Here is a 23177-nt window from a genome sequence, read left to right as displayed (position 1 = left end):
ATCAAGTGTCTCCCAAATGCAGCTAGAGGATAGGGAGCTAGCCCTACCACCCCACCAAGCCCCTGGGGAAGGCGTCCCTCTGGACAGGTGGACGCCGCCACTCGGAAACTCAGAAATAAGTGTCAGTCGCACAGCCAAGGTCCTGACAGAGGCGTTTGGCCAGGCCTTCATTGAGGAAAGGACCTGGGCTGTGTTCATCACAGGGACAACGGGCCCAGCTTGGGGCCTGGGCCAGAGAAGCTCACATGTGAACAAAACCACTGCCTTCTGTCACTTCTGACCTTCCCCAAACAAAGAAAAAGTCAGGAGTTCTGGAGAGAGCTGTTAAGGATGCAGCCCCCTCCCCTAGGCCTTCCTGACTTAGAAGGATGAAGGCAGCTCATTCAGGCCCTCATGCTGATTTTTATATGAGAGTGAATTCATGAAAGCACATGGGTGGTGTGCTCTGGGAGGACCTGCTGCTTCTGGAAGGTACCCTGTGCTCACCCTGGGGACTCCTCAGCACCCCCATGGGCAGGGGCTATCCCAGAACCAACCTGCTAAGGTTTTGTTTTCCAAGCACAAGTCAGAAAAACAGGGTTTGGGGTAAAGGGAACGGTTTTAAAGATTCAGGGAGTCTGCTGGCCTCGCTCCCTGCCTGCCTGCAGGCCTCACCTGTAAGACTGGGGAGCACATGAGTCTTTTCCTTCATCCCTGTCTGCCAGACCTCAGGTGGAATGGAAGATCTGACAGCTCCCGTATGGGTATAGCCCTCAGGCTGCCTCTAGCATTTACTGCCGCTCCTCTGTGTGAGCTTCAAAATAGGTGTCCCCTTTGGGCACAGCCCCCGGGGGAGCAGGCTTAACTAGCTGAAGGCACCTGTGTGAGAAGCCCCTTTGCATCCCTCTGGGCAAGCGCAGCCCTGCACCAGGCACACAGCCTGCCAGCAGAGTCCAGACTCAATTTCAGCCCCACTCTGCCCAGCACCTTTGCACAGTGCACAGTCCTGAGCCCAGGGCAGGCACGTTGGGAGCCGCCTCTCAACCTTGCAGCTGGCATGGAGTGGGTGCTTGACAAGTGTTAGAAGAATGAGTGAGCGAGGAAACCGGACCTGGGTGGGACTGTGGGGCATCCAGTACTGGGTTCCCCAATCAGGAACACCTCTTCCCCTTGAGGAAGAAGCAGTCCTCAGGCCTCCACAGCAGAGCTTAGCCCTTTCAGATAGCATCCTGAGATGGTTCAGCAAATGATTTCAGAAGGCCCTCTGCACAAGGCATGATGCAGGGAAAAGGCAGAGCAGACACAGCTGGGCCGTCCAGGAGCACGGCCTCTGGCAGGGAAGCTGCCACACACGAGGTCACGCAGGACAGGGTGGACTGGGGTGAATGCTTCCCAGAGCGCATGCAGGCCATTGGAAGGACGGGAGTGGGAGCGATGGCTTCCCCAGGGGTGTCTAGGGAGGGCACACCTGCAGGGGCAGGTGTGCTGGGGCCTAGAGCGAGGAGTGAGGGTCTTCGCGGATGGCCATTCAGGGGAGGCATTTGGGGCGAAAGGAACAGTACTGACAGGTGTGGAGGAAGATCAGGAACTGAACGTGGGGGGTGGGAAGGTGGCAGGGCCCTAATTTTGAATGCTAAGCAAAAATATTTGGGTTACATTCCCCTGCAGTTGGGAACCATTGAAGGTTTGCAAGAGGAGAGGGGCATTTTATTTCCAACATTTATCACAGCAACAGAATGACAAGGACAACCCAAGGGATTCCAAAGAAGACAGAGCTTAGTGTGAGCTCTCAGAAAGGTAGAAAGTGTCCATGGCCTCGGGCAGCCCCAGCAACCAGCACAGAATCTGTTCCTGTGACCTCTTTAAAGAGTGACCTCTCGGAGCCCACCCTGCAGCGCCCAGTTGCGTTCTTGTGGGGGCCAATGGGCTCTAAGTTCCCGGAGCCAGCCTCACTCCGTCTTGCTCTCTCTTTGGTATAGGCTGTTACATCTCTTCAGAAGCTCACAAGGCCCTTTGTTCACTTATTTTTTTTAAGTTGAATTTAGCCTCCGGTGAAGGGTCAGGGAAACTGCTGTTGCTTCCCTGACCCTCGACTTTCTTCATGGGCTTGCGCTGCGGAAATGGCCCTCTTGTGGCCCTCACTCGCTAATCTACAGACCCAGGGCTTAAACACCTGCTAAAGGCCAGAGCCTGTGCTGAGGAAAGCAGAGATGGCTGTGGTTGGGAGTTGCTCATAGTTTAGAGGGAGAAAACAATGCCGGTCATCTTCTGGAGGCTTTAGGGAAGAATGAACAATACTCGTTAGCTCCTGAGTTCTGGAAAGCGGAGCTCAAACTGACAGGCTCCGTTACTAGGGTGGTTGAATCAGAGAACGTGGCTTGGCCAAGGTAGATTCGCCCATCCCAGACTGCTGGCCTCCCCATTGCAGAGGCAGTACCCAGTGATGTGCCTGCAAGAGCAAGCCAAGAATGCAGGCGTCTAAGAGACAAGGCCTGGGACAGAGAGGGCTCTGAAGGGCTCCCCCCTACCCTCCGTCAGCCAGCCCCAGCCCCTCTCCCAAATGCACCAATCAGGTGGGACCTGGCGGCGGGCTGGGGAGGGGCCAGGGGCCTGGCTGTAGCAGATGAGCCCCTGAGAGAGACAAGAAGCAAAGGTGGGGGGGTCCCCTAACAAAGGTGATGTGATCCAGAGGATGACAGAGCTTATGGAAGGCCCATGGGAACACAAAGGCTGGAGCTGCAGCCCTGCGGGATCGGGGATAGACATTCGTAAGCCCCTCCTCTGGGAAAGTGTTGAGCCTTGTTTGGGCTGTGCAGCCCCAAGAAGGAGGGCTTCCCATGCAGCATAAGCTTGGAGTAAATATCTCCATGGACTTGTTGCACTCTAGAGGGACAGATGTGTCGCCGCGGCGAGAAGATCCCTCTGGGGATTTCAGGGATGCTGGGAGGCCTCTGTAATCCTTCCCTCGTCCTCTCCAGCCACACCCCACATGATTCGACTGATGTCAGAAATCCCACCACTAAGGTTTCATTCCTGGAGCCTAAGACTCTGTGCCCCGGGAAGATGTGATTTCCTCGTAAAGAGGGAGTGACTGTTCTAAGCCTCATCTCAAAGGAGCCATGGTAAAATGGGAGGCTGGCCCTGCACCCCCAAATACACCCATCAGCCCAAAGAGCTGCAGGCTCTGCCAAGTGGTTTTACCTCCCCGCACCTCGGTCTCATCCCTGCCATCTGGGAGGTGGCGGGGCTCCACTAGGTGCCATCCTCGGCAGTTTCACCTACCTCTGGGCTCGGCTTGCACCACCTCGGTCGATCCTCACCACTGTCCCCGGAGAGCTGTGGGCCATCGGGCCCCGGCGGACAGGTGAACAGGCCCTGCCTTGCCCAAGACCGCACACACGGCCCAGGTGCAGGCACCCAACCCTCCATGTTCTCAGGACACTGGCTTACAAACTGGGTACCCTAGAGCCCTGGGATCCCCAGGGGCCGGGACAGGGGACCAAACCAAGAGGGAGGCAAGCTGCCACTCTTAAGATGCCTTTGGAAGTAGAGGCTCCACCGGGGAAGGTGGTTTGAAAATCACCACATCACATGGTGCCGTGTTTGAGCTTCAGATGGACATATTGAGGAGAAGCCAGGCCACACACCTGTCTGCCCCCCTCCCTGTGTCAGGAGCACGGCTTCACCAGCGATACAGGTCTCCTCCTATAACTTCTGCGCCACTGAAAACAAGTCCTTGGAGGCCTGGATTCTTTCTCCCACTTGCATGATCATGACTCAGCGGAGTGTCTGTCTTTTCTGATCAATTCCTCAGGAAGGAAGCAGTAGTATCAGACTCGTGGCTGGTGCTCGCTGAGACGCGTGGTCCCACGGAGGACCCTCCTAGAGCAGGACTGATGGGCACATTGCCATGCCAGTGCTTAAGCCCCCCCTCCCCCGTGATCTTGTTATAAAAATTCTAGAAGCATTCGGTCCCCACTCCCAAGTTGGTCCTTTTTCCATAGTGAGTTAGACAGCAGAGGCCCAGGGGGTCACCCACCCCATCAGCTGCAGGCCCTGGGGACCATGGAAATCCATAAGCCCACCCTCAAAACGGGAGCAAGTCAGGAGCCAAGTGTACAGTGGGAGGAACGTTCTGTACAGCTCTCCCTGAGTCCCTGGCACGCTCAGGTAACCCAAAACCTCAGCGGGCACGCTGCCGGCTGGCCAGAGCGGGCCAGGAGCTGCATGACAGAAGCAGACGGCCCCGCCGTGGCGTCAGGAGGGTATTCATCTCCCGGGAGGGGCAGGCTTCTGCCAGGGCCCAAACCGAAGGACAGATCCGTGTCGCCCCTCTTCCTGCAGAGTCCCTGTGTGTCACAGGTGCCCAGTAAACACCTGGTGGGCAGGACCTCGCAGGACAGGAGGCACGACGAGCCAGCATTGCTGCCATCAGGGCTTGGCTGGATTTGAGTGGCCTGTTTCCCTGTCCGGGGGGCCCTGGGGGGCTCCCCTCCACGGGTCCCTGGGCCAGCCCGTCATCTCTGGGCAAGGCTGGATCCCCCTGTCGAGGAGGGAACCCACGGGCTGGAAGACAGCCGGCAGGCACGGGGCCCGAGTTCTCCAGGGCTCTCTCCTAGCCTGAGGAGGCAGTCGTTGGAGAACATGAGCACCAGGAAAGGGAGGGTGCTTCGGGAGAGGGGCCACCCAGGAGGGTTGAGGTGAAAAAATGAGCAGCATTAACACTCCACAGCCGTGGGATACACACCTGCCCTTGCCCCAGCCTCAGGACTCGAAGCTGGAGGCGGGGAGATAGAAAGTTTGCCGTCCAGGCACGGACCCCAGACCCCTCAGGAAAACACATGTAGGGCCATGGCCGTCAGAGAGCGCCGAGGCTGGGCTCCCCTCTGAGGGGAAGCATGGGTCAGAGATGGCTGCTGGGGACGGCGGCTGCGGAGCAGGCCTGGAGGGAGGCTGGGGTGTCATGGCACCACCAGAAGAGGCAGGAGACCGAAAGCCTGTGTGGAAACAGCCCTGGCTCCCCAGGGCAGAGCCTGGGGTGTCGGGGAGCAGGAGGGACACAGGCTCTTGAAGGCAGGAGAGCCAGTCACCCCCGAGGGCTCCTAATGCCAGGCCGAGGGAGCTGGCTGTTATTTGGGGACAGGGGAGCCACTGTCCCCAGGCCTCCAGCCAGGCCCTGCCTCTAGCTGGCCCTGAGACAAGCTCTTCAGGCTCCCTGTACCTGTTTCCTCGCCTGTACAGTGGTTCTGTGCACCTGGGTACCATCGGATCCTGTGCAGCTGAAGGGAGAAATGAAAGCACTTCCTGGGGTGAAGCATGTGTTGAATGAATGTCAGCTACTACTGTTGTTACTGTTCTCGTTCGTTCGTTCGTTCGTTCATTCATTCAGCAACTGGTTCCTGAGCTCTGCCTAGGCCAGGCACGATTCTCATCCCTGGGAACACAGCAGTGAGCAGCACAAACGCGGTCCCTACGCCTGTGTGGCCTACGGCTTGCCTTCTGGAGGGGGCCCGCGGCCAGCGCGGGAGACAAACGAGATAAACCTGTTGGTCGGAATTAGGGAGGACAAGGAAGCAGAGGACAAAACAGGGTCCTGCTGAGGACGTGGGGAACAGCACTTTGAGTAGGATGGTCAGGGCAGGCCTCCCCAGGAGGCCGCTGGACGGAAGGCTGAAGGGCGTGAGGGGTGAACAGAGGCAGGGGGCCTTAAGGAACGGGCGCTTTTCTGCAGGCGGGAGGACACGTCTACCTCAGGAGGCTGACCTGGCAGCGGCTGGGTGGGACAGACCACGTGGCAGGCAGCAGCTGAGGGGCCCGAGGAGGCCCTGGCCTAGTCAAGGCAGTTGCAAAGCGGCCTCCAGACGGCAACTCGTGAGGTGCTGCCCAAGGAAAATAGTAAAACTTTTCTATTTCTTTTGTATTGTGTTGTCCTACCGTTTCTGTTTTGGCGTGCATTATATTATACATAAAATACCACTCTGTGTGGAACTTGGAGGTGTAGGTGCCAGAGGTGGAGGGCCAGTGGTCCAGGCAGGAACCGACGAGCCAGGGGCTGCGCGGGACAGAGGAGAAGGGGTCGATGGGCCCAGAGCACAGCAGCCACCTGAGGAGGACTCGGGCAGTAGTCTTGACAGATCCGGCCAAGGAAAGAGGAGAGGGGTCCAGTGTCCTTGAAGACGCGGGCCCAGCGCTCGGAGCACAGGCTGAAGCACCAGGCTGGTGACACCTGAGCATCCCTCCACTTCTGGAGGCACACGCACCTCAGGACTCCACGGGAGAGAGCGGAGGCCTGCGAGTGGAGGAAAGGTCGCTTTCCTGCTTTTTTGGAAAGCAACAGCTTGGTTTTCAGAGGGCTGTGTCGGTGTTGCACGGTTCATAGTCTCCGGGGCGCTGTAACTCTCCCTGGTTGGAGGGCAGGATGTGATGGAGCAACCATTTTATCTCCTGCCCGTAAACATGGAAGCCGCAGCCTGCTCCGTGTGTACACTTTCTGGCATCAGGAGAACAGGCTGGTGCCCTTGAAGGGTTGTGTGCCTCTGGCTTAGTTGTCCCTGGGCCCATCCCAGTCCTTTCTTTACGGTTTTACGGTTGTCAGGGCCGAAGGTAGGTGCCCCGGATACCAGGGTGGGCCCTGAGCGTGGGGGTCCTCAGAGGGGGACAGAGCCAGGCAGGCCTACCTCCCCTCTGGCGGGTGGTGACACGTGTGCCCTCTGAGGCCCTACAGCAGGAGCGACTGGAGTCCCTGTGTCACAGTGGGTGGGTCCACTCAGGCCGGGGGATTGGCTGGCTCTGGGCCCTGCGTATTCCGGATGGGCCCCTGCCAGACTCCCATGGGGGAGCTGTAAATGTCCCCAACCAGAATCACAGCAGTTCGCAGGGCCTCTGAAGGGCAGTGAACCCGGAAAGCATCTGCCTTCTGCTCTCTCCCCACAGCTGAAGTCTACATTGGCATCGGGAAGCCTGCAGAAGCCACAGCCTGTACTCAGGAAGCTGCCAACCTCTTCCCGATGTCCCACAACGTCCTGTACATGCGCGGCCAGGTTGCTGAGCTCCGGGGGAACCTAGATGAAGCCCGGCGGTGGTACGAAGAAGCCTTATCCATCAGCCCCACGCACGTGAAGAGCATGCAGCGACTGGTGAGTCTCAGAGCCAGGCTGGGACCCCACTCCTGGATTGGGGCTCCCCTTGGAAGCAGCAGGTAGCTCATGACCCCTAAACCCTCTTCCTCTTCGAAGGCCCATGCACTTAGCCTGCCAGGCTGTCGAGTTGCATGGGGCCGGCAGCACTATTCCCGTGTGGTTTATGCAGATGGAGTCCGTGGGAGTTGGCCGTGCTCAGCCTTAAGCGCAGTACCCAGTGGTCCTGTTCTGCTCAAGGGGTGGTGGGACTCACTGGTCCCCTGGGCCTTGCTTGTAGCAGCCACCTCGGGGGGGTGTCCACACCCGGGGAGACTCCAGCTTGTCTCTGAGGCTGCCAGCTAGTAGGGGCATCTTAGAGGAGGCAAGTCATCTAGTTTCCCCCCTGCGTATGGGGCTGGTGGCTCCCCAGAAATGCACCTGCGGCCTCCCAGATGCCCAGGCCAGAAGCCTGGGGCTGCCAGTGCTGCTCCCCTCCCTGCCTGGCCTGGAGTCAGCTCTCCCTCCCCCTCAGCTTCGGTCCAGTGGGGATCACCTGGCCTGATCACCTGCAGGTTTCTCGTCGTTGCGCTGACGGTGTTAGGCACATGTATTGAGCCGGCAGTCTCCTGTTACCTTCTTGCGAGAGTCTGAATCGAAACTCAAAAGTTACCAAGGTCTGAGTTGCTGCTAAAATGCCCTTCTGCCTCTCTGCCCCTGCGTGCCAGGCTGAGGTTTGGGATTTGTGCTTCGTACTCAGGGGTAGGGCATGTCTGATTTAATGAACCACAGGAAGAGGGAGCCTTAGAGTGAGCTGAGGTGGCCTTCGTGTCTGCAGCCCTTGGGAGCCCGGTGTCCGTAATCAGGGGTTAGTGTGGGATTCAAAGAGCGAGCACTGGACAGGGAGTCTGGGAACAGACCCTGCGCCGTCAGTCGCTGGCTCTTGAACCTTGGGGAAAAAGACCCTAAGCTGTCTGCACTCAGTTTCCTTTCTGTAAAATGAAAACAAGCAGCTCGAGGGGCTGTGAGTCTCATCCAGCGCCAGGAGGGTACAGTTTTGTGCCTAAGAAGTCAGATGTTCTCGGAAGGATCCCAAAGCCTTCGTTCTCTGGCCATTTCTCATAGTAATAGGGGCTCAGCACTTTCAGAAGTGACTAACTACTGGTTTTCAGTTTTAAAAATAAATCAGACCTTATCATAATTACAGCTACTTGATTTTTTCACCTTCCCTTTATTGAGCATTTTGTAGCTTAGTACAGCTTTATAAATAATTTTACATATTATCCAAACATTGGTCTGTTTGATTAAAAATATTACATGGCTTTTAATTTTCTGTCTCTCTATTGTACGAGGGATTTGTAAAGAGCTTTTCAGATCTCTGTGCTTTTGCTAGATCATCGCAGAAGAGGTATAATCAACGCTGTGTACCCAGCCTTTTTATTGAAAAGAAGCAGCGTGTTTCTACCCTGGGGCCTATGAATTATTCAGACAAGTATTTCTTGTTCATCCCCAAGGGTAACACATGAGACAAAAGATCAAATAGGAAAATCGTACTGGGAAAGTTTTCTGTTTCACCTTTGGAACTTTTCAAGACACCCGAGCTCCCCAACCAATGGCAGATGCTTTCCTTTCAAAAGGATTAGCCCCGGCCAGGGGAGCTGGTGAGCGGGGGCCCAGGTGAGGCCTCACCTTCCCTGCCGGATCAGGGGCAACAGCTGAGCCTTGTCTGGCTCAGAGGCATTCTTGCCAGTAGAAAATAGTCATCATAAACCCTTAAGACTTTTCTCAGTGCATCCTGATATATTCAGAAACTGTCCAGACTGGAGGCAGATTGAGACCAGCAGGCCTACAAATTTCGAAGGGTTTAGATCCTTGGAGTCTAATACTGCCCAGGGACTTTGATTGGGATGACCCCCAAAGGGCAGCTTGGATGGCCCCTTCTTGGTGACCTTGTAAATGACACGCCCTGGCCTATGTTCCCCAGACTGCCCCCCACATGGTGTCTGTGGAGGGGAGGCCACCAGAGCCCCCAGGTCCCCTAGCCCTGACACATCACAGCCCTCTCTTTCCTGCCTCCATCCCCAGGCTGTGCAGAAAAGCTGTGTTTCTATGGCTTGGGGCCTAAGAAGGGAAGAAGGTGGCCTTTGCAATACACTCTAGAAGCTAAGGATGAGGCTCCAGGCCAGAAAAGGTGTGAGATTCGAATCCCAGCTCTGTCACTTACTGGCTTTGGGACCACGAGCAAATCACCCTCTTGGTGCCTTAGCGTCCTCAGATGTATGAATGGGGATAATATTAGGGCCAGACACAAATTAAATCACAGAACTGAAATCTCTTATCAAGGCACAAAAGGTCCTGCCTCTGCCCTCACGGAAACCAGACTGGTTTGCAGGTCCCTAGGTTGAGGGACAGGGGTCAGCAGAGAGATCAGAAGCCTTTTACCACCAAGGCCCTGGGAAGAGCCAGGGGCTCAAGACTTCTGTGGTGGAGCGGGGTGGAAACGGCCGAGAGCCATGACGGTCGCCCTGCCCTCAGGGTGAGGAGGGTGCACGCCAGGGGCTGGGCCAGGCCAGGGCAAGGCTCAGAAGATCTGAGTTAGAAGGAGTTTGAAGAACATGAGCACTGGAGACTTCCCAAGAACCAACCAAGGGGGTTTCCGGGGAAGGAACCCATTGCAGGCCGACTGTGGGTCGTAGAAAAAACCAGACAACGGAAAGTGTGTCCACACCAGCCGTACTGCTCAGGGAGGAAAGTGAGGAAGTGGAGGGACAGTGAGAGGGAGCTGTTTTGGAGGAAGGAAGCCATGTCCACTGCAGGTGGAACCCAGGTGGCAAATGGCAATGGGCAGAGACCTGAATATGGTCAGGAGCTCGGCTTGTTAACTTCTAGGGGTTGTGGGTGGGAGCGTGCGCCAGATCGCTGGAGCCAGCGTGGAGGAGAGGTACCACTTAAGCAGAAACACAAACACATTCATATTGCTAAAAAAGCAATAATGACCTGGAGGCAGTTGGTATTCATTAAGGTTAACAGAAGGCCAGACTTGACAAAAGAAATGTAAATTACACCCCAGTGAAAATGAACACTTTTCTAATAGTTTTAGCCTTCATTTGTGTGTTTAAATTCACATATAGAAAGAAGGGAGAGCAGAAATAATGTGTTTAATATTAATAATAAGTTAGCAGCAGACAAGGGAGACAGAGAGCTGAGTGTGGGCAGACATTAAAAGACCAGGGAGCTGAAGGGATAAGGAATTACAAAGTAACGTTGTTGACAAGGGGAGGAATTCGGAGAGTGATCAGACTTCTTCCAGAGAATCTAAAGGCATATTTTCATATCATTTTTGCATAAGCGCATACATTTACATGCATTTGCATGCCATATTTCATTCCCAGTACCCCAAATGAATTAATGAAACCCAGAGCAACCTTTTCCACGCCAGTCGTCCTGTGATCTGGAGTAAGGAGAGAGGAGGAAAACGGGGCTGCCGGTGGCTGGGGGGCAGAGGAACGGCCTCCTTGGGCAGTGCTGCCCAGGCCAGGGACAGGCACAGAGACTCAGGGCAGCCAAGGACAGAATTACCAGGAGGACAGGGACAGGCTTTGCAAACAGGGACATCTGCTTAACATCTGATAGCGTCAGTCTGAGCTCTTGGGGGCAATGCGCGAGATTGGAGAGTGAGAAAGGGAGAACTTTCAGGAGAGGAACGAGCATGGCAGGGAGCCAAGAAGGCGGTGCGGAGAGGCGCTGATTAAAGCGAAGAGGGAGAAATAAATTTATCCTAGACCGTATTGGCGGGGACACTCAGGCCTTCCTCCAGACCATGTGACAGGGTGAGAAAAGGTGGGGCGCAGAGGCAAGTGGTGGGGGCCTCCCAGGGCTTCCCACAGAGAAGGGGCAGAGCGCTGAAGAGGGCTGTGAGCTGGAGAGGGACTGGGCGCAGGGGGAGCGGGAGACGGCAGGGGTGAGCCAGAGCCCACCCCGCCCCCGCAGGGGGGCAGGAGGAGAGCTGGTGTGTCACCCTGAGGGGCCAGCCTCCCCCTAGAGCAAGTCTGGTACGACAGAGGCACTGGTATTCCAGAGCTGTTGCTCAGAGAGGAGAAGATAAAGGCTAAAAGCACTAAGGAGCCAGCCTCTCGAATGTTGACGTTCCCAAGACAAGGCCTAGAAAGGGACAGAAGCCAGCAGTCATTCAGAGGAGGGTAACCAGAAGGCTGGGGAAGGTGGGAAATTGCACCCCCCCGGCCGGACGAAGTCTCGGTGAGAGACCATTGGTGGGGCTCCCCAAAGAGATGGGAAGATGCCTGAGAAGAGAGGCAGTTGGGGCAATGGGGTGGGCCCGGCACTGCACCCGAGGAGTGGGGGTGAGGCCTGTCTTCTGTGGAAGGATCGTTAAGACATGAAAAGCCCCCCTGAGGTCAGTCACGATGGCTTCAGGTGGTCTCACACACAGGCTGTCTTTGAGGGTTTTCTCCACGGTCTTATGTTTCCCCAAACTCCAGAAATCTGGAGTGACGTGAAAGCCGTTAGAAGTGGCATTGGACTTCAGGGCATACATTAGTGGGCAAGACTGGCAGAATGGCTGAGCTGTTGGAAAAGTGCATGTGATGAAGAAGTGGCAGAGGCTTGTCACGTGGATGGTGGGTTTGGATGGAGGACAGCCAGTGTGCCGTGCGGTGGGATGTGTCTTGTGGACTGTTACTGCGTTTAAGTTGTTCTACCAGCTCTAAGGTTTGACCCAGAAGTATTCGTCACAACGAGGCTGGCTAACGGCATTGATCAGGAAGAAGGCTCTTCGGAAGTTCAGAGCGGGGCTGGGCGTCCGAGCTCCCTTTAAACTGTCTTCGAGCTTGTTGACTGTGGGAAAAAGACTTCCTCCCACGATGCATGATGAGCTGGCTGGATGGCAGGGAGGGTCTGAATCCAGGGAAAGAGGGGAGTTCTGGCTTGCCGCCGGCAGCTTGCACTGCAAAATGATGGAACCTGGGCGTTTTTCTCCCTCGCGTCTTTTCAAGTGTCCGTCTCTTTCATGAGCTTTGGGGGGACCTTGCTTGTGTCTCGCATTTTACTAGTTGGAAGCGTGTTTTCAGATGTGTGCCTCTGTTGGAAGAGAGATGCAGCATGAAGGTGATGAACTTGCAGTGTTACCCCAGAGATGGGCAGCCTGTGTCTCTGTATCTGTCTGATCCATCCGTCGGTCTGGCCAGGGGGCGCTGGGGTTGAGGGCGGCCGAGGGCTCAGACACATGGGGCAGGGTTTCACACGGGCATGGCTCCGGTTTTCCCCTAACAAACCCCGTCTTGAAGAGCGGTCCTTGATCCCTTCTGTTACTCTGGGTAATACAGTGAAATGGATGAAACAGAATCGAGACACCCTGCCCCTTTCAAATGCTGGTCTTTGGAAATGGATCCCTTTCATCTAAAGTATCCATTTTCTTCCTCCACTTAGAATGATTGGCAGGAACGAAACCTTGCCATGGCCAAGTGAGAAGGCTCTTTTATCTATGAATTGCATTTTATTTACTTCCTGGATTTAAAAAAAAATGCTTTTAAAATTAAGAAGAACAATATTTTTTCCTTTGAAGAAAGACTTAATGAAATATTTAGATGTCTTCCCTTCCCTACACATCTGTGCGCTGGTTGATAGAACCCTTAAGTGTACAAGACTTAATTTCTCTAATATCTTTACTCGTTATAACTGGGATTCAAACTAAGAGTGCAAAAGAAAAAGTAGTGCATTCTGTTGGGTGATTAGGACTCTGTTCCTTATTCTACTTTCTCTCCCTTCTTATAATGGTGCACACTACATTTGAGCCCCTTAAGTAGCTCAAGGCCCTTTAGAGAACTATTAATATTTGGCATGAATATAACCTCTACAAAGAACTGTAAAACTTCATCTGCCAGATGTGTTTGTTCTCACAGTAGGCTCTAAGGTGGACAATTTCTTTTTCACCGCTGGAGAACCTGCTCTTGGTGACCCGTCCCAGGCTACATTGCAACTTAGGAGCAGAACCAGGGCTGGGCTGGGCGACACTAAGATCGGACATTTGTGAAATCACTGAAGCGTCTACAGCTTGAGTGATAACTCAGCACAGGGGTTACGAGCCTGGTGCTGGAGCCAGCCTGAGCCTGGGTTCAAATCCCAGCTTTGTCACGTGCAAACAGTACAGCCTGACGGAAGTTCCTTAATCTATCTGTACTTCCATTCCGCCAGCCTTCCATTCCATCAGCCGTTAAGCAGCTAGAACCATAGTGCCCCCCATGGTGTTATTGTGTGGTTAAATGAGTTAATACAGGGGCGCCTGGGTGGCCCAGTCGGTGAAGCATCTGCCTTCGGCTCAGGTCATGATCTCAGGGTCCCGAGTCGGGCTCCCTGCTCAGCGGAGAGTCAGCTTCCCCTTCTCCCTCTGTGCGCTCTCTCTCAAATAAATAAATAAATTTTTTTTAAATGAATACAGGCTGCAAAGCACTCTATAAACACTAGCTGTGAACATTACTATCATTCTCTGTAATTTGGGTTGCACCTATGGTAGAAGCCTCTCTGTATCTACTTGACAGTGGGGGGCGGGGCATCTCCTTTCCAAAAGATCCTCCCATGGGCACGGCTTTCCTTCTGAACCATATTTCAGCAGGTGGAGGAGCCGAAATAAGAATATATCATGGTACGTGGTTGGCCAAAACCATGTGCTTTTGCCTTTAATTATTACTTTCTGTTTCTCTGGAGCCTGTAGCCCAGCTTATTAGAGTTGAAAGGAATAGGAAGGGGGGTGTGACTTGTCAGGCAGAGACGGGAAGCATCTCTCTGGCTGGACTCAGGGGGGCCGGACCAGGGCTGCCGGCAGCTGGGCCCACCCCTGGGCTGGGGCCGGGGGTGGGGGGCGGGGGGGAGCAGGCCCTGGACCTGGACGGAGGGGCTGGGCAGGCTCTGTAGACTGGCCTGGGCAGCAGAGCCTGCCATGGAGCCCAGCTCAAGTGTCACACCTCTGAGAAGCCTTTCTTGACCCCTACCCACTCACCCCTGCAGAGGGGCTCTCAGCCCCTTGACTTCCTTCCCTTGAAGCACCTGTTGAACAAACATAGAGTTCCTTCTTCATGGATCCGTCTGCTCCTTGGGGGAGGCTCCATGCCTGAGGTGGCACAGTGGCGGGTCTAGACCAGGCGTGGTGGGTAGATGAGGTGGGGCAGGGTGAGAGGGAGAACAACAAGTTCAAGAGCCAAGTTTTCCTTGACAGATGTCATTATTCCCCTTCTACAAACAAGGCCCCTCAGGGACGCCTGGGTGGCTCAGTTGGTTAAGCATCTGCCTTTGGCTCGGCTCATGATCCCAGGGTCCTGGGATCAAGTCCCGCATCGGGCTCCCTGCTCCGCGGAGAGCCTGCTTCTCCCTCTCTCTCTCTCTGTCTCTCATGAATAAGTAAATAAAATCTTAAAAACAAAAAACCAAAAAAACGAGTCCCCTCAAAGCACTGGGTGCTTTCCCTTGAATGGATTGTGAGCAAATATCATTGGAACATGCTATTTTTAAATAGTCAGGCTGTTTGTTTGTGCAGAGGCCCCTGGGTGTTTGTTGGCTTGGCCTTTACACACTCCCTTCCCACCATGAGTATAGGAAGTGACATTGAGGGGGGACTGGGGGATGCAGCACATGGTTTCACATGAGGCCATGGAGACCAAGTCAGCTCATTAATGGAACCTTCCAGTGCAACGGGATCTGAGTGTATTGCAGGCCAAATCTCAAAAGGGAGGCAATGCGCTGGAAGGTGGGGCTCCTGTCAGGTGTGCCTGGCACAGCCGGGTCCCCAGGCTGACCTGCAGCAGCTGCTTGGGCGGCTGAATAGGGGGGCAGCCCTGGGGCCCTGGTTGGGAGCAGTGGCCACCCCACTCAAGTTCAGATGCTCCATCCTGTTGCTCCCAAGCACATTCTTCTTTGCTGGCCCCTGTACCCCATGTGGGGATTGTGGGGGTCACTTTCCTTAGACCATAGACTGCCATGGAACAGTGTGTAGGCAGCTGTGCTGGAGTCCACAGTGGTCTTCCCGGGCCCATGTGTGTTCCCTGGCAGTCTGCTCTCTGTCTCTCTCAGCTCAGTCGGAGAGGATCCCCTCTGAGAAGCTGACCCACAATAACCATGCCCATGAGAGACCTACTTTCAGACTAGGAACTGAAATGGTAATTTATAAAGAATGGTACCTTTCCTGGGCAGACCCCCTGCCCTCCCCCCCCTCCTCCTCACCAGAGGAGCTCACCCTCTAAGCCAGATGCCAGGTTCCCAGAGACAGATGCCAGGGAGGCTGAAATGGCCACCCCCACACAGCCTGGGACACGGAGGCAGACAGGGTGACATGGCAGGTGCCAAGGGATTGGGGCTGTGCAGATCCAGATAGTAGCCCTGCCTCCAACACAGAGAGCCCCTTCCTGGGCCCCGGACTCTCCAACTCTCACTTTCCCTTTAGGCCAGAGGTCCCCACCAATGTCCCATGGCTCCAGATGAGCCAAGAAGGGGACAGCCTCTGCCCTTGGGAGTGCCAAGGAGAGTGGGGAGCTTGTCACCCTTTGCCTAGAGCAACCCGGTCCTCTCGCCCCAGTGTGCCATACAAATATCATTAAATACCATCTTTTATTTGAGAAAAACAGACGCCCAAACCCTACTCTCTCTGTTAAGATGAATTCTCTTATTGTGGCATTTCTGGCAAGCCACCCCCTGGTCACCTCTTCCCAAGGACACTCCCTCGTCCCTTGATGGTGACCCAGGACACATCCTTAGCCCTTCTTATATGGTTCCCTCTGTAGACTGTGAGCCTGGTGTCTCGTTCGGGGCGTACCTTCTGATCTTGGTCCCAGGCTGAGGGAGTCTCTACTTGTACCCCCAAACCCAGATTCAAGTAGCTTCTCTTGTTTCCACAGCACCAAGACATGCCCCTTGCTTTCACGTCCAGCTTTGAGGGTGGGCTCCTCTGGGGAGGAAGGGGGGAGCATGTTGCTCTAACTGGGTTTGCGCCGTGCCTGCACCTGTTTGGGGTAGGATGACGGTGGTGGCAATAACAGTGAGCCCACCAGAGCCAGGTCGGGGGGCGAGAACCACATGGGGAGGAGGGGGAGGGATTGGAAATGATTTGGGGGAAGAACCAGGTACTTGAAAGGTTTTTTTTTTTTTTTATGACTCAAGCTGTGTCCTCATATTCTTTTGGAAAATACGTATTTTTAGCTTAGAGCATTTTCTGTTTGTTGGGTATGTGTGTCGTCCTGAGAACGAAAGGAGTGTCCCCTGGCAACGTGGAGCTTCTGCATCCACGTGACTCCTGCGTGGCTTATGGCCCTCGTTCTGGCCACTCCCTCCCGCACCCTCTCCCGCTGCTAGTGGGTGCAGAGATACACTCTGCAGACATTTTCTGCTTGGTTTTTGGATCCCTCCTACCCACTGCGGCATTTTCTCCGTGCTGGCCAGGGAGATAGGACATCGGGCCACCGGTGCTTTCATCGAGGGCTGAAATCACAGACCCAGAAACAACAGAGGCCCGGTGCAGGCTCTGAATACGAGCCATGTCACTGGGCCTTCCTTTGCCGCAGCTTACGGAAAAAATTAATTCTGTGTTTATTTCCATTTTCTGTTTTGGAGTCTCAGATGACTAATTACAGGCAGTGCAGCTCAGTGTCTCATTAGTAATTATGATCTAAAATTATTTAAGATCTGACATACTCTATCCAAACCACTTATTGTTAGAAATTCTGCCCCATTATTCCGGTATGATTTGACATTTCACTTCCGTCGCGTTCCTGCCCTGCCACAGTTCCTGCGCCCTGGCTTGGATCAGACGATCTGATGCGAGGTTTCACTTATCTGCGTTGTTCTGTGTTCCCAGATAGCCGTCGCTAATTGCGCTGCCTTATTGCGGGCCTCCCTGGATGTTAGCCCTGCCTCGGCGCTCTCCTCCCTCTGCTGCCTGCTCCTGAAGTCAACAGGAGGGTGTGGCTGTCACCACGAGGCAGTGACATTCGGGGCCCCCTGGGCTGGCTGCCCCAGCCTGGGGAGGATGCCCTAGAAGTTTCTCGCAAGTACTGCTTCCAGCTTTTCTTCATCAGTATCAGGGATGAGGGCCTAAAGTGGCCGGGAAGTCTTTGGACCTGACACTCACCAGAGAGCAAAGGCATTGTGGGATTTAGAACACCCAACAAAACTCCCCGGTCTAAGCACCCGCCTTGTACAGATGGGGAGGCTGAGGCCAGAGAGGGGAAGGGACTTGCCAAGAGCACAGGGCAGGGAGCGGCAGACCCACCAGGAATCCTGACACCGTCACTCCCAAAGGCCTCATGCCCACTTTCTCTGTCTGAGACGTGCCTTCTCGCTTTGGGGTGGGGGTGGAGAAGAGATGAGCACCCAGAACTCCGCTCGTTGCTGTGGGGGAGGAGGGGGTTGGAGGGCTCCAGTTTGTCTTGAGGGTCACAAAGCACCCCCTGCGCTTGCATCCTCTCTCTTTTGCTCCTGACTGGAGTCCAGACTTGGTCTCCCCACTTGCCTCTTCACCTGGCCTCGAGGTGACCCCTACTGTGTAGCACCCCCTTCTCACAGCTGCCCCTGCCCCGTCTGCCTGGATCACCAGCATCAGCACTGATTGATGAGCCCACTTGGGCACAGGGAAGTCTCCAGGGTCGCCTTTGGCACCCATCCTGTTGCCAAGCAGGGAGGAGTGCAGGGTTGCTTAGGAGGAAGGAATGACAAACGTACCAGTAACAAAAAACCAAATCTCACCAAGTCTCAAACCCTGGGGCTCTAGAAAGGTGGTGACTTGGAGCCAAGGCAGGCCCCCTCCCCCATACAGGTCACAGAAGTGTGCTCTGGGCCTTGTCCTCAGAGACCTCCTGATCTTGGAAACCAGCGAGCGCCGCTGACCAAGGAATGGGGTGCAGGTGTGCAGAGGCTCCAACCAGGGGCACTGGGTGAGAGCACCGCCCAGGGTCCGGAGGCGGCCTTGCCCCTCACGTGCCCCCTGAGGCCCCACAGCCTGTGGTGGGGAGAGGACAGATCCACCGTCTGAGGGCCCACCCCTAGCTCCCAGATCCGGGCCCCCGTGTTCAGAAAGCTCCAGGAGCTTCAGGAAAGCCTTTTGAGAGCTCCTCCCCCAGGTTTCCTGGGCCTCCAGCCGCTCCGCCCCGGCAGCCACCCCCCTTCCCCATGGTTACTTGGCCGCTCTCACCTCCCACCAGGCTCACAGACTGACGTGTGAGCACTCATCCCTCCCTTTCCTCGTCTGCTTGGTATTTATGGGACACCTGTCTCTGAAAACCTTTGCAGGACTTGTCTCTTCTCAGGCCTTTCAGAACATCTTCAGCTGGAGGCTTGTGCGCAGGGCGGGACCCAGTACTTGGGCACCTTCTCTGTGCCACGAACCACTCTGGCTTCGCCTCCCCCGCCACGAGTTCAGCACAGCACACAGTCGCCGTCGTAACGATTAGACGACACGGCGCGTATAAGATGCGCGAAGCCTGGTTCTGTGCCACATGCTGGACTAGATAGACCCTCGAGTCTAGAAGGAAAGTGTAGGAAAAGCCACAAGAGCTCCCGTAGGCCAGGGTGCAGGTCACAGGCTATCTGGTCGCATGGAGGAGGAGGGCCAGACACGGCTCCACCGTAGGTATGACCCGAGGGCCAGGCGTCAGCAGCTGAGTAGAGATGTGGCTCTGCCACAAGTTGGGGACCGATGGAGCTTGAATACATAATAAACAAAGCAGCCCTTGGAGATCTGTATGGGACAGTTGCGGCCAGGTAGTAGATGATGGTGAGGAGGTCCTGTTAATTTTGGTAAGGGTGGTTCCACATCCTTATTTTTTAGAGATTCCTGCTGAAGTATTTAGGGATGAAGTATCACAATGCCTATAATTAAAAAACCAATTCTTGCCCCCAAAATAGACAAAGCAAGTGTGAAAAAAGTTAACAGTTGTTAAATTTAGGTGATAGGTATATGGATGTTCATTATATTAGCCTTTCTGATTTTCCACATGCTTGAAATGTTTCAAGATTAAGACAGGTTAAAACAAAGTAACATGGTCGGGTTTGCATTTTGGAGTGATCATTCTAAAAGCCCTGCAGGCTAAGTTAGGCAGAAGCTGAGACACGGAGGACTAGACCTTGAGACACGGAGGACTAGACCCAGCTAGGAACATCTTGACAGTCCAGGATAGGAGATTTTGAGAAGGCAGATTCAGTAAGGTTTGGTGAGGGAATGGGAAGGCTCTTGTCTGGTTCTCAGGCACCTGGTTCAGGTCCCTGGATGGCTAAGACGGCCTCCCGGGCACAAGGAGATGCAGGAGGAGGGGCAATTTTGGGAAGAGGAATGCAAGCCTGGCGTGTGGCTGGCTGGGTCTGGAGGCATTTCCGGGGCGGGGGCCATGGTTAGGAAGCCGTGGTGGCCTGGAGGGAACAACTGAAGCAATGGGAGTACGTGAGACCCATTCCCAGCTGGGCTGTGAATCAGAGAGAGAGAAAGAAAGAGGGCCAAGGGCGAAACCCAAAGAGCACCAGCATTTGAGGAGCAGGAGAGAAATTTGGCTAACGAGGAAATGCACATTCTGGTCATTTACAGTTTTCCCATCCACCCGATTCATCCAAACCATAGCTGGCATTTGGGCCTGACCCTGCCAGATTCGCAAGCCCTCCTGTCCCCACGGGCCCGCTCTGCTCTCGGCTCGGGGCTGTGGCCGGCCCTGCACCCTGCAGTTGGTTTAGGGGATGTCCATGAAGCCACCATGCTGAGGAAGGGTCCCGGTCAGCAAGATCACTGTGATAAGTGTGGGAGACGGGAGTGATTTGAATTATAGATGGAGGAGCTGAGGGCCTTGGGCTCCTCTGGACCTCAGCGTCTTCCTCCATGAAGAGGGATGATGATGGGAGAATCAGATGAGAGCCCCTGTGTGAGCCAGAAGGACTGTCATGGTGTCTAACAGTGAATGCATGCCTTGGTTCCTCGGAGGAATGTGAAACCTCCCCTGTCATGTCTGTTGGGGCCCTGATTCCCCTGCCAGGTGCCAGAGCCCCCAGGGGAAGGTGGTGACCTAGGCTGGTAACAACAGTGGCCTTTTCTGCAAGGAATCTTGGACACACACACACACACACACACACACACACACACACACACAGCCTGGGATCTGCCCTTGCCAAGGGGTCAGTCTTTTTTTTTTTTTTTTTAAGATTTTATTTATTTGAGAGAGAGAGATAGCGAGAGAGATCACAAGGGGGGAGGAGAGAGAGAAGCAGGCTCCCCATGTGGGGCTCGATCTCAGGACCCTGAGATCATGACCTGAGCCGAAGGCAGCCCCTTAACCGACTGAGCCACCCACGCGCCCCAAGAGGTCAGTCTTGATTAGATCCGTAATTGCAGTGCTGGCTGATGTCCTTCCAAAGGAAGCAGAAACTGCTGGCCCACCCCTGCAGGGAAGCCTGTGGTATACGATGCTGAGTCTTTTTTCATAAATAAAGGAGCAAAGCATGCCTAGTGCAGAAAACGGCCCCTCCCCCTGTAGGGATCCGAGTCCCCGCAGATTTTCTCTCATCCTCTGCATCAGGGCAGCAGGAGTCCAGACAGAGGCATGGGGCTAGAACCAAAGTGCAAGCAAGCAATCCCCGCAGGGATCTCCCAGAACAAACTAGAAGCAGAATCTACTTCTTCCTAAGGACAACATGCATTTTTCCAGGCCTTTCAAAGCCAGGCAGGTCAATCGAGTTATAATTGGCAATCTAATTAGAACTCCCACAAGCTGTTAAATTCTTTACCTGCTGCCTGGCATCTTCCATAGAGGTGACACATCTGCTTCTGCCTTTGGAATGATTAAAGAAAGCCGGCTACAGTCCCATCCTTCTTGTCGACAGCAGCCCCCTCCAGCCACCCCCTACAACGGCGCGGATGCCCACACACCCACCAGCAAGTATGACATGGGACACAACCCAGTTGACAAGAAAATTGGCTTTAGAGAAAGCAGGCTCAAAGTGCTGTGTTGTTGAATTTTTTTTTTTTTGGAGACTAAATGGGAGAAGACAAAGCCCCCAGCCCCATTTTCCCAGGTGTTCTGAGGGTGGTTCCATGATGCCTTCAGCTTTCCCCCAGTCAAGCTGCTTGATCACTGAAGAAAACATCTCTCTTTTCTCCCTGTCTGCCTCCTTTAACCCTGAAGAGTGTTTTGGCTGACCCCCCACCCCAGCCCCAGCCATCAGGATAGCAGTGTGCTTTGGCCGACAGGATGGGTGGATTGTATGGCACCAGTGTCCCTTGCATCTTCCATGGTCCCCCCGCTGCTGTGCCTTGGCCTCCTGGAGCTCCCGCCCATTAGCAGATGCAGGCGGTGAGCCCGCTCTGCTCCTCTTTCCCCAGCTCCGCCGGCAGTGACATCATGGGGAGCTTGAAACCAGCCATGGTGGGGTATTTATACCATGGAAATTGGCAAGCACTACACATCAGGGCCTTTTCTTTCAGAGAGCCAGTTTACCAGAATGCCACTGGACTCAGATCTAGATGGTTTAATGCGGGATAGGGAGGCAAAGGGGGAGCAAGAGGGTATATGGGCAGAGGGACAGTGTCCCTGACTCAGGACTTCCGGGGTGGAGAGTGCTCATGGCACAGATACAGTGGAGTTCACCTTGCCGCTCTAGACAGAGACAGAACAGCCCGGCGGAGGCTCAGGGGAGAAAGGACGAGACTCGGAACTGCCCGGGCAGGCGACAGGAAGGGCGGCGTGGCTTGGAGCAAAAAGACCTACGTTTGAGTTCTAGCTCTACTGTTCGCTCATTGGCAATTTGTATGACTTGGACATGCTATTTAGAAATGAAATTCTGTCGTACAGAAATGAAAATTCCACCCTAACAGAGCTGTTGTAAAGGTTGAACACGGTGCTGAGCACTTGCCCAGCGCATCACATCTACCCAGCAGCGGCTAGTCTTCTGGGCCTTCCTCTTCCCAAACCAGTGTGGCTGTGAGAATCATGTGTGAAGTGGAAAGGCCCCCCAGAGGCGGTAGAGGCTGGACACCGGGCACCCTCATGGTCCCGCTCTCCCTCACTCATTGTGTTAGAGGGGCTCACTCCTCAGCTCAGCATCACGACCAGAGAGCTGGGGGTGCCCAAGTGGGTTACAGGACCTCATCCCCTCAGCTCCTGGGCAGCCACAGCCTCCGAGCAGGTCACCCACAGCTCTGAGAAGCCACTTCGTGGACCCCAGGGAGCAGTATTCAGCATTACCTTTCCTGAATCCACGCGGCATGCAAGGCCCGTGCGCTGAACCTCGGGAGCCATACTTGCTATTGCTGCCGGTTTCCCATTTCCCTGCAAACGATTGTTTCAGCCCCTCTCAGATCTGTCTCGGAGCTCTGTGCATGGGCATCTGGCTTGGGAGGAGGCTCGATGCTCCTTGTTAGCCACGGCCCACCCAACAGCAGGTGGCCGGTGCATGTTAGCTCAGCCCTGCCAGCCTCTGTTTGGGGGGCTGGGCACATCACTGTGCTCTTCCCGTTAGAGCTCATGGGGGATTTTTGAGGAAATGACTCTGATCTTGATGCTGATCTTTTCCATATCAAAGTGGCCAATGATAAGAGCTCAGTTGTGTTGGAAAAGAAAGTGCCAGGCTGAGTCCCTGTCCCATTTCCGCAGCAGCCATGCGGTTCCCTGATGGCAACGGCTCCCCGCGAGTCCCCGGCCCGTCTGCCACTGTCACTCTTCCGGCCTGGGGACAAGTCTGGGGGGCCCCGGGAGAAAGTCTTGGCAAAAAACCAGGAGTAAAACTCCCCGTTTCTGAGCACACCGCCTGTTTTCTTCTCTCACCAGATGGGAGCTTTCCTGGGCTGTGCTGCACCAGGAATGCCGGGGGGTTGGAGGGCGGGGAGGGGCAGTCAGGCCAGAGCCGAGCACTGTCCAGCGAGCTCCGTGCCCTGCCTGCCTGGGTTCCATGTTGTTAAGTTCTCTTGTCATTTGTGGAAAAACTTTTTCCAAGGCGTATTGATTCCAGTCCTCTCTCCATCAGAAGTATCTTATCATTTCTGTTTGTTTCTGTTTAAACGTGGAAAGAAGAGCTGGTGCCAGACCCTGGCAGGGATGGGCAAGGCGCTTG

At 54.8% G+C, this 23177-nt stretch overlaps 1 protein-coding gene across 10 annotated transcripts in view; it reads left to right on the top strand.

Moving 5' to 3' along the window:
* TTC7B (tetratricopeptide repeat domain 7B) overlaps window positions 1–23177 on the top strand; it is a 248922-nt gene that overhangs the window by 210376 nt on the left and 15369 nt on the right. For all 10 annotated transcript variants that reach the window (XM_073895744.1, XM_073895745.1, XM_025869471.2 and 7 more), the window contains one exon: window positions 6913–7115. In XM_073895744.1, coding sequence (XP_073751845.1) covers window positions 6913–7115 — 203 coding nt within the window. The remainder of the gene's footprint in view (window positions 1–6912; window positions 7116–23177) is intronic.

The sequence above is a fragment of the Callorhinus ursinus genome, unplaced genomic scaffold (assembly GCF_003265705.2).
Source record: "Callorhinus ursinus isolate GAN/ISIS: 27379988/994484 unplaced genomic scaffold, GSC_fseal_2.0 scaffold8, whole genome shotgun sequence".
NCBI classification, from domain to species: Eukaryota; Metazoa; Chordata; class Mammalia; order Carnivora; family Otariidae; genus Callorhinus; species Callorhinus ursinus.
This window is presented reverse-complemented; position numbering and strand designations above follow the sequence as displayed.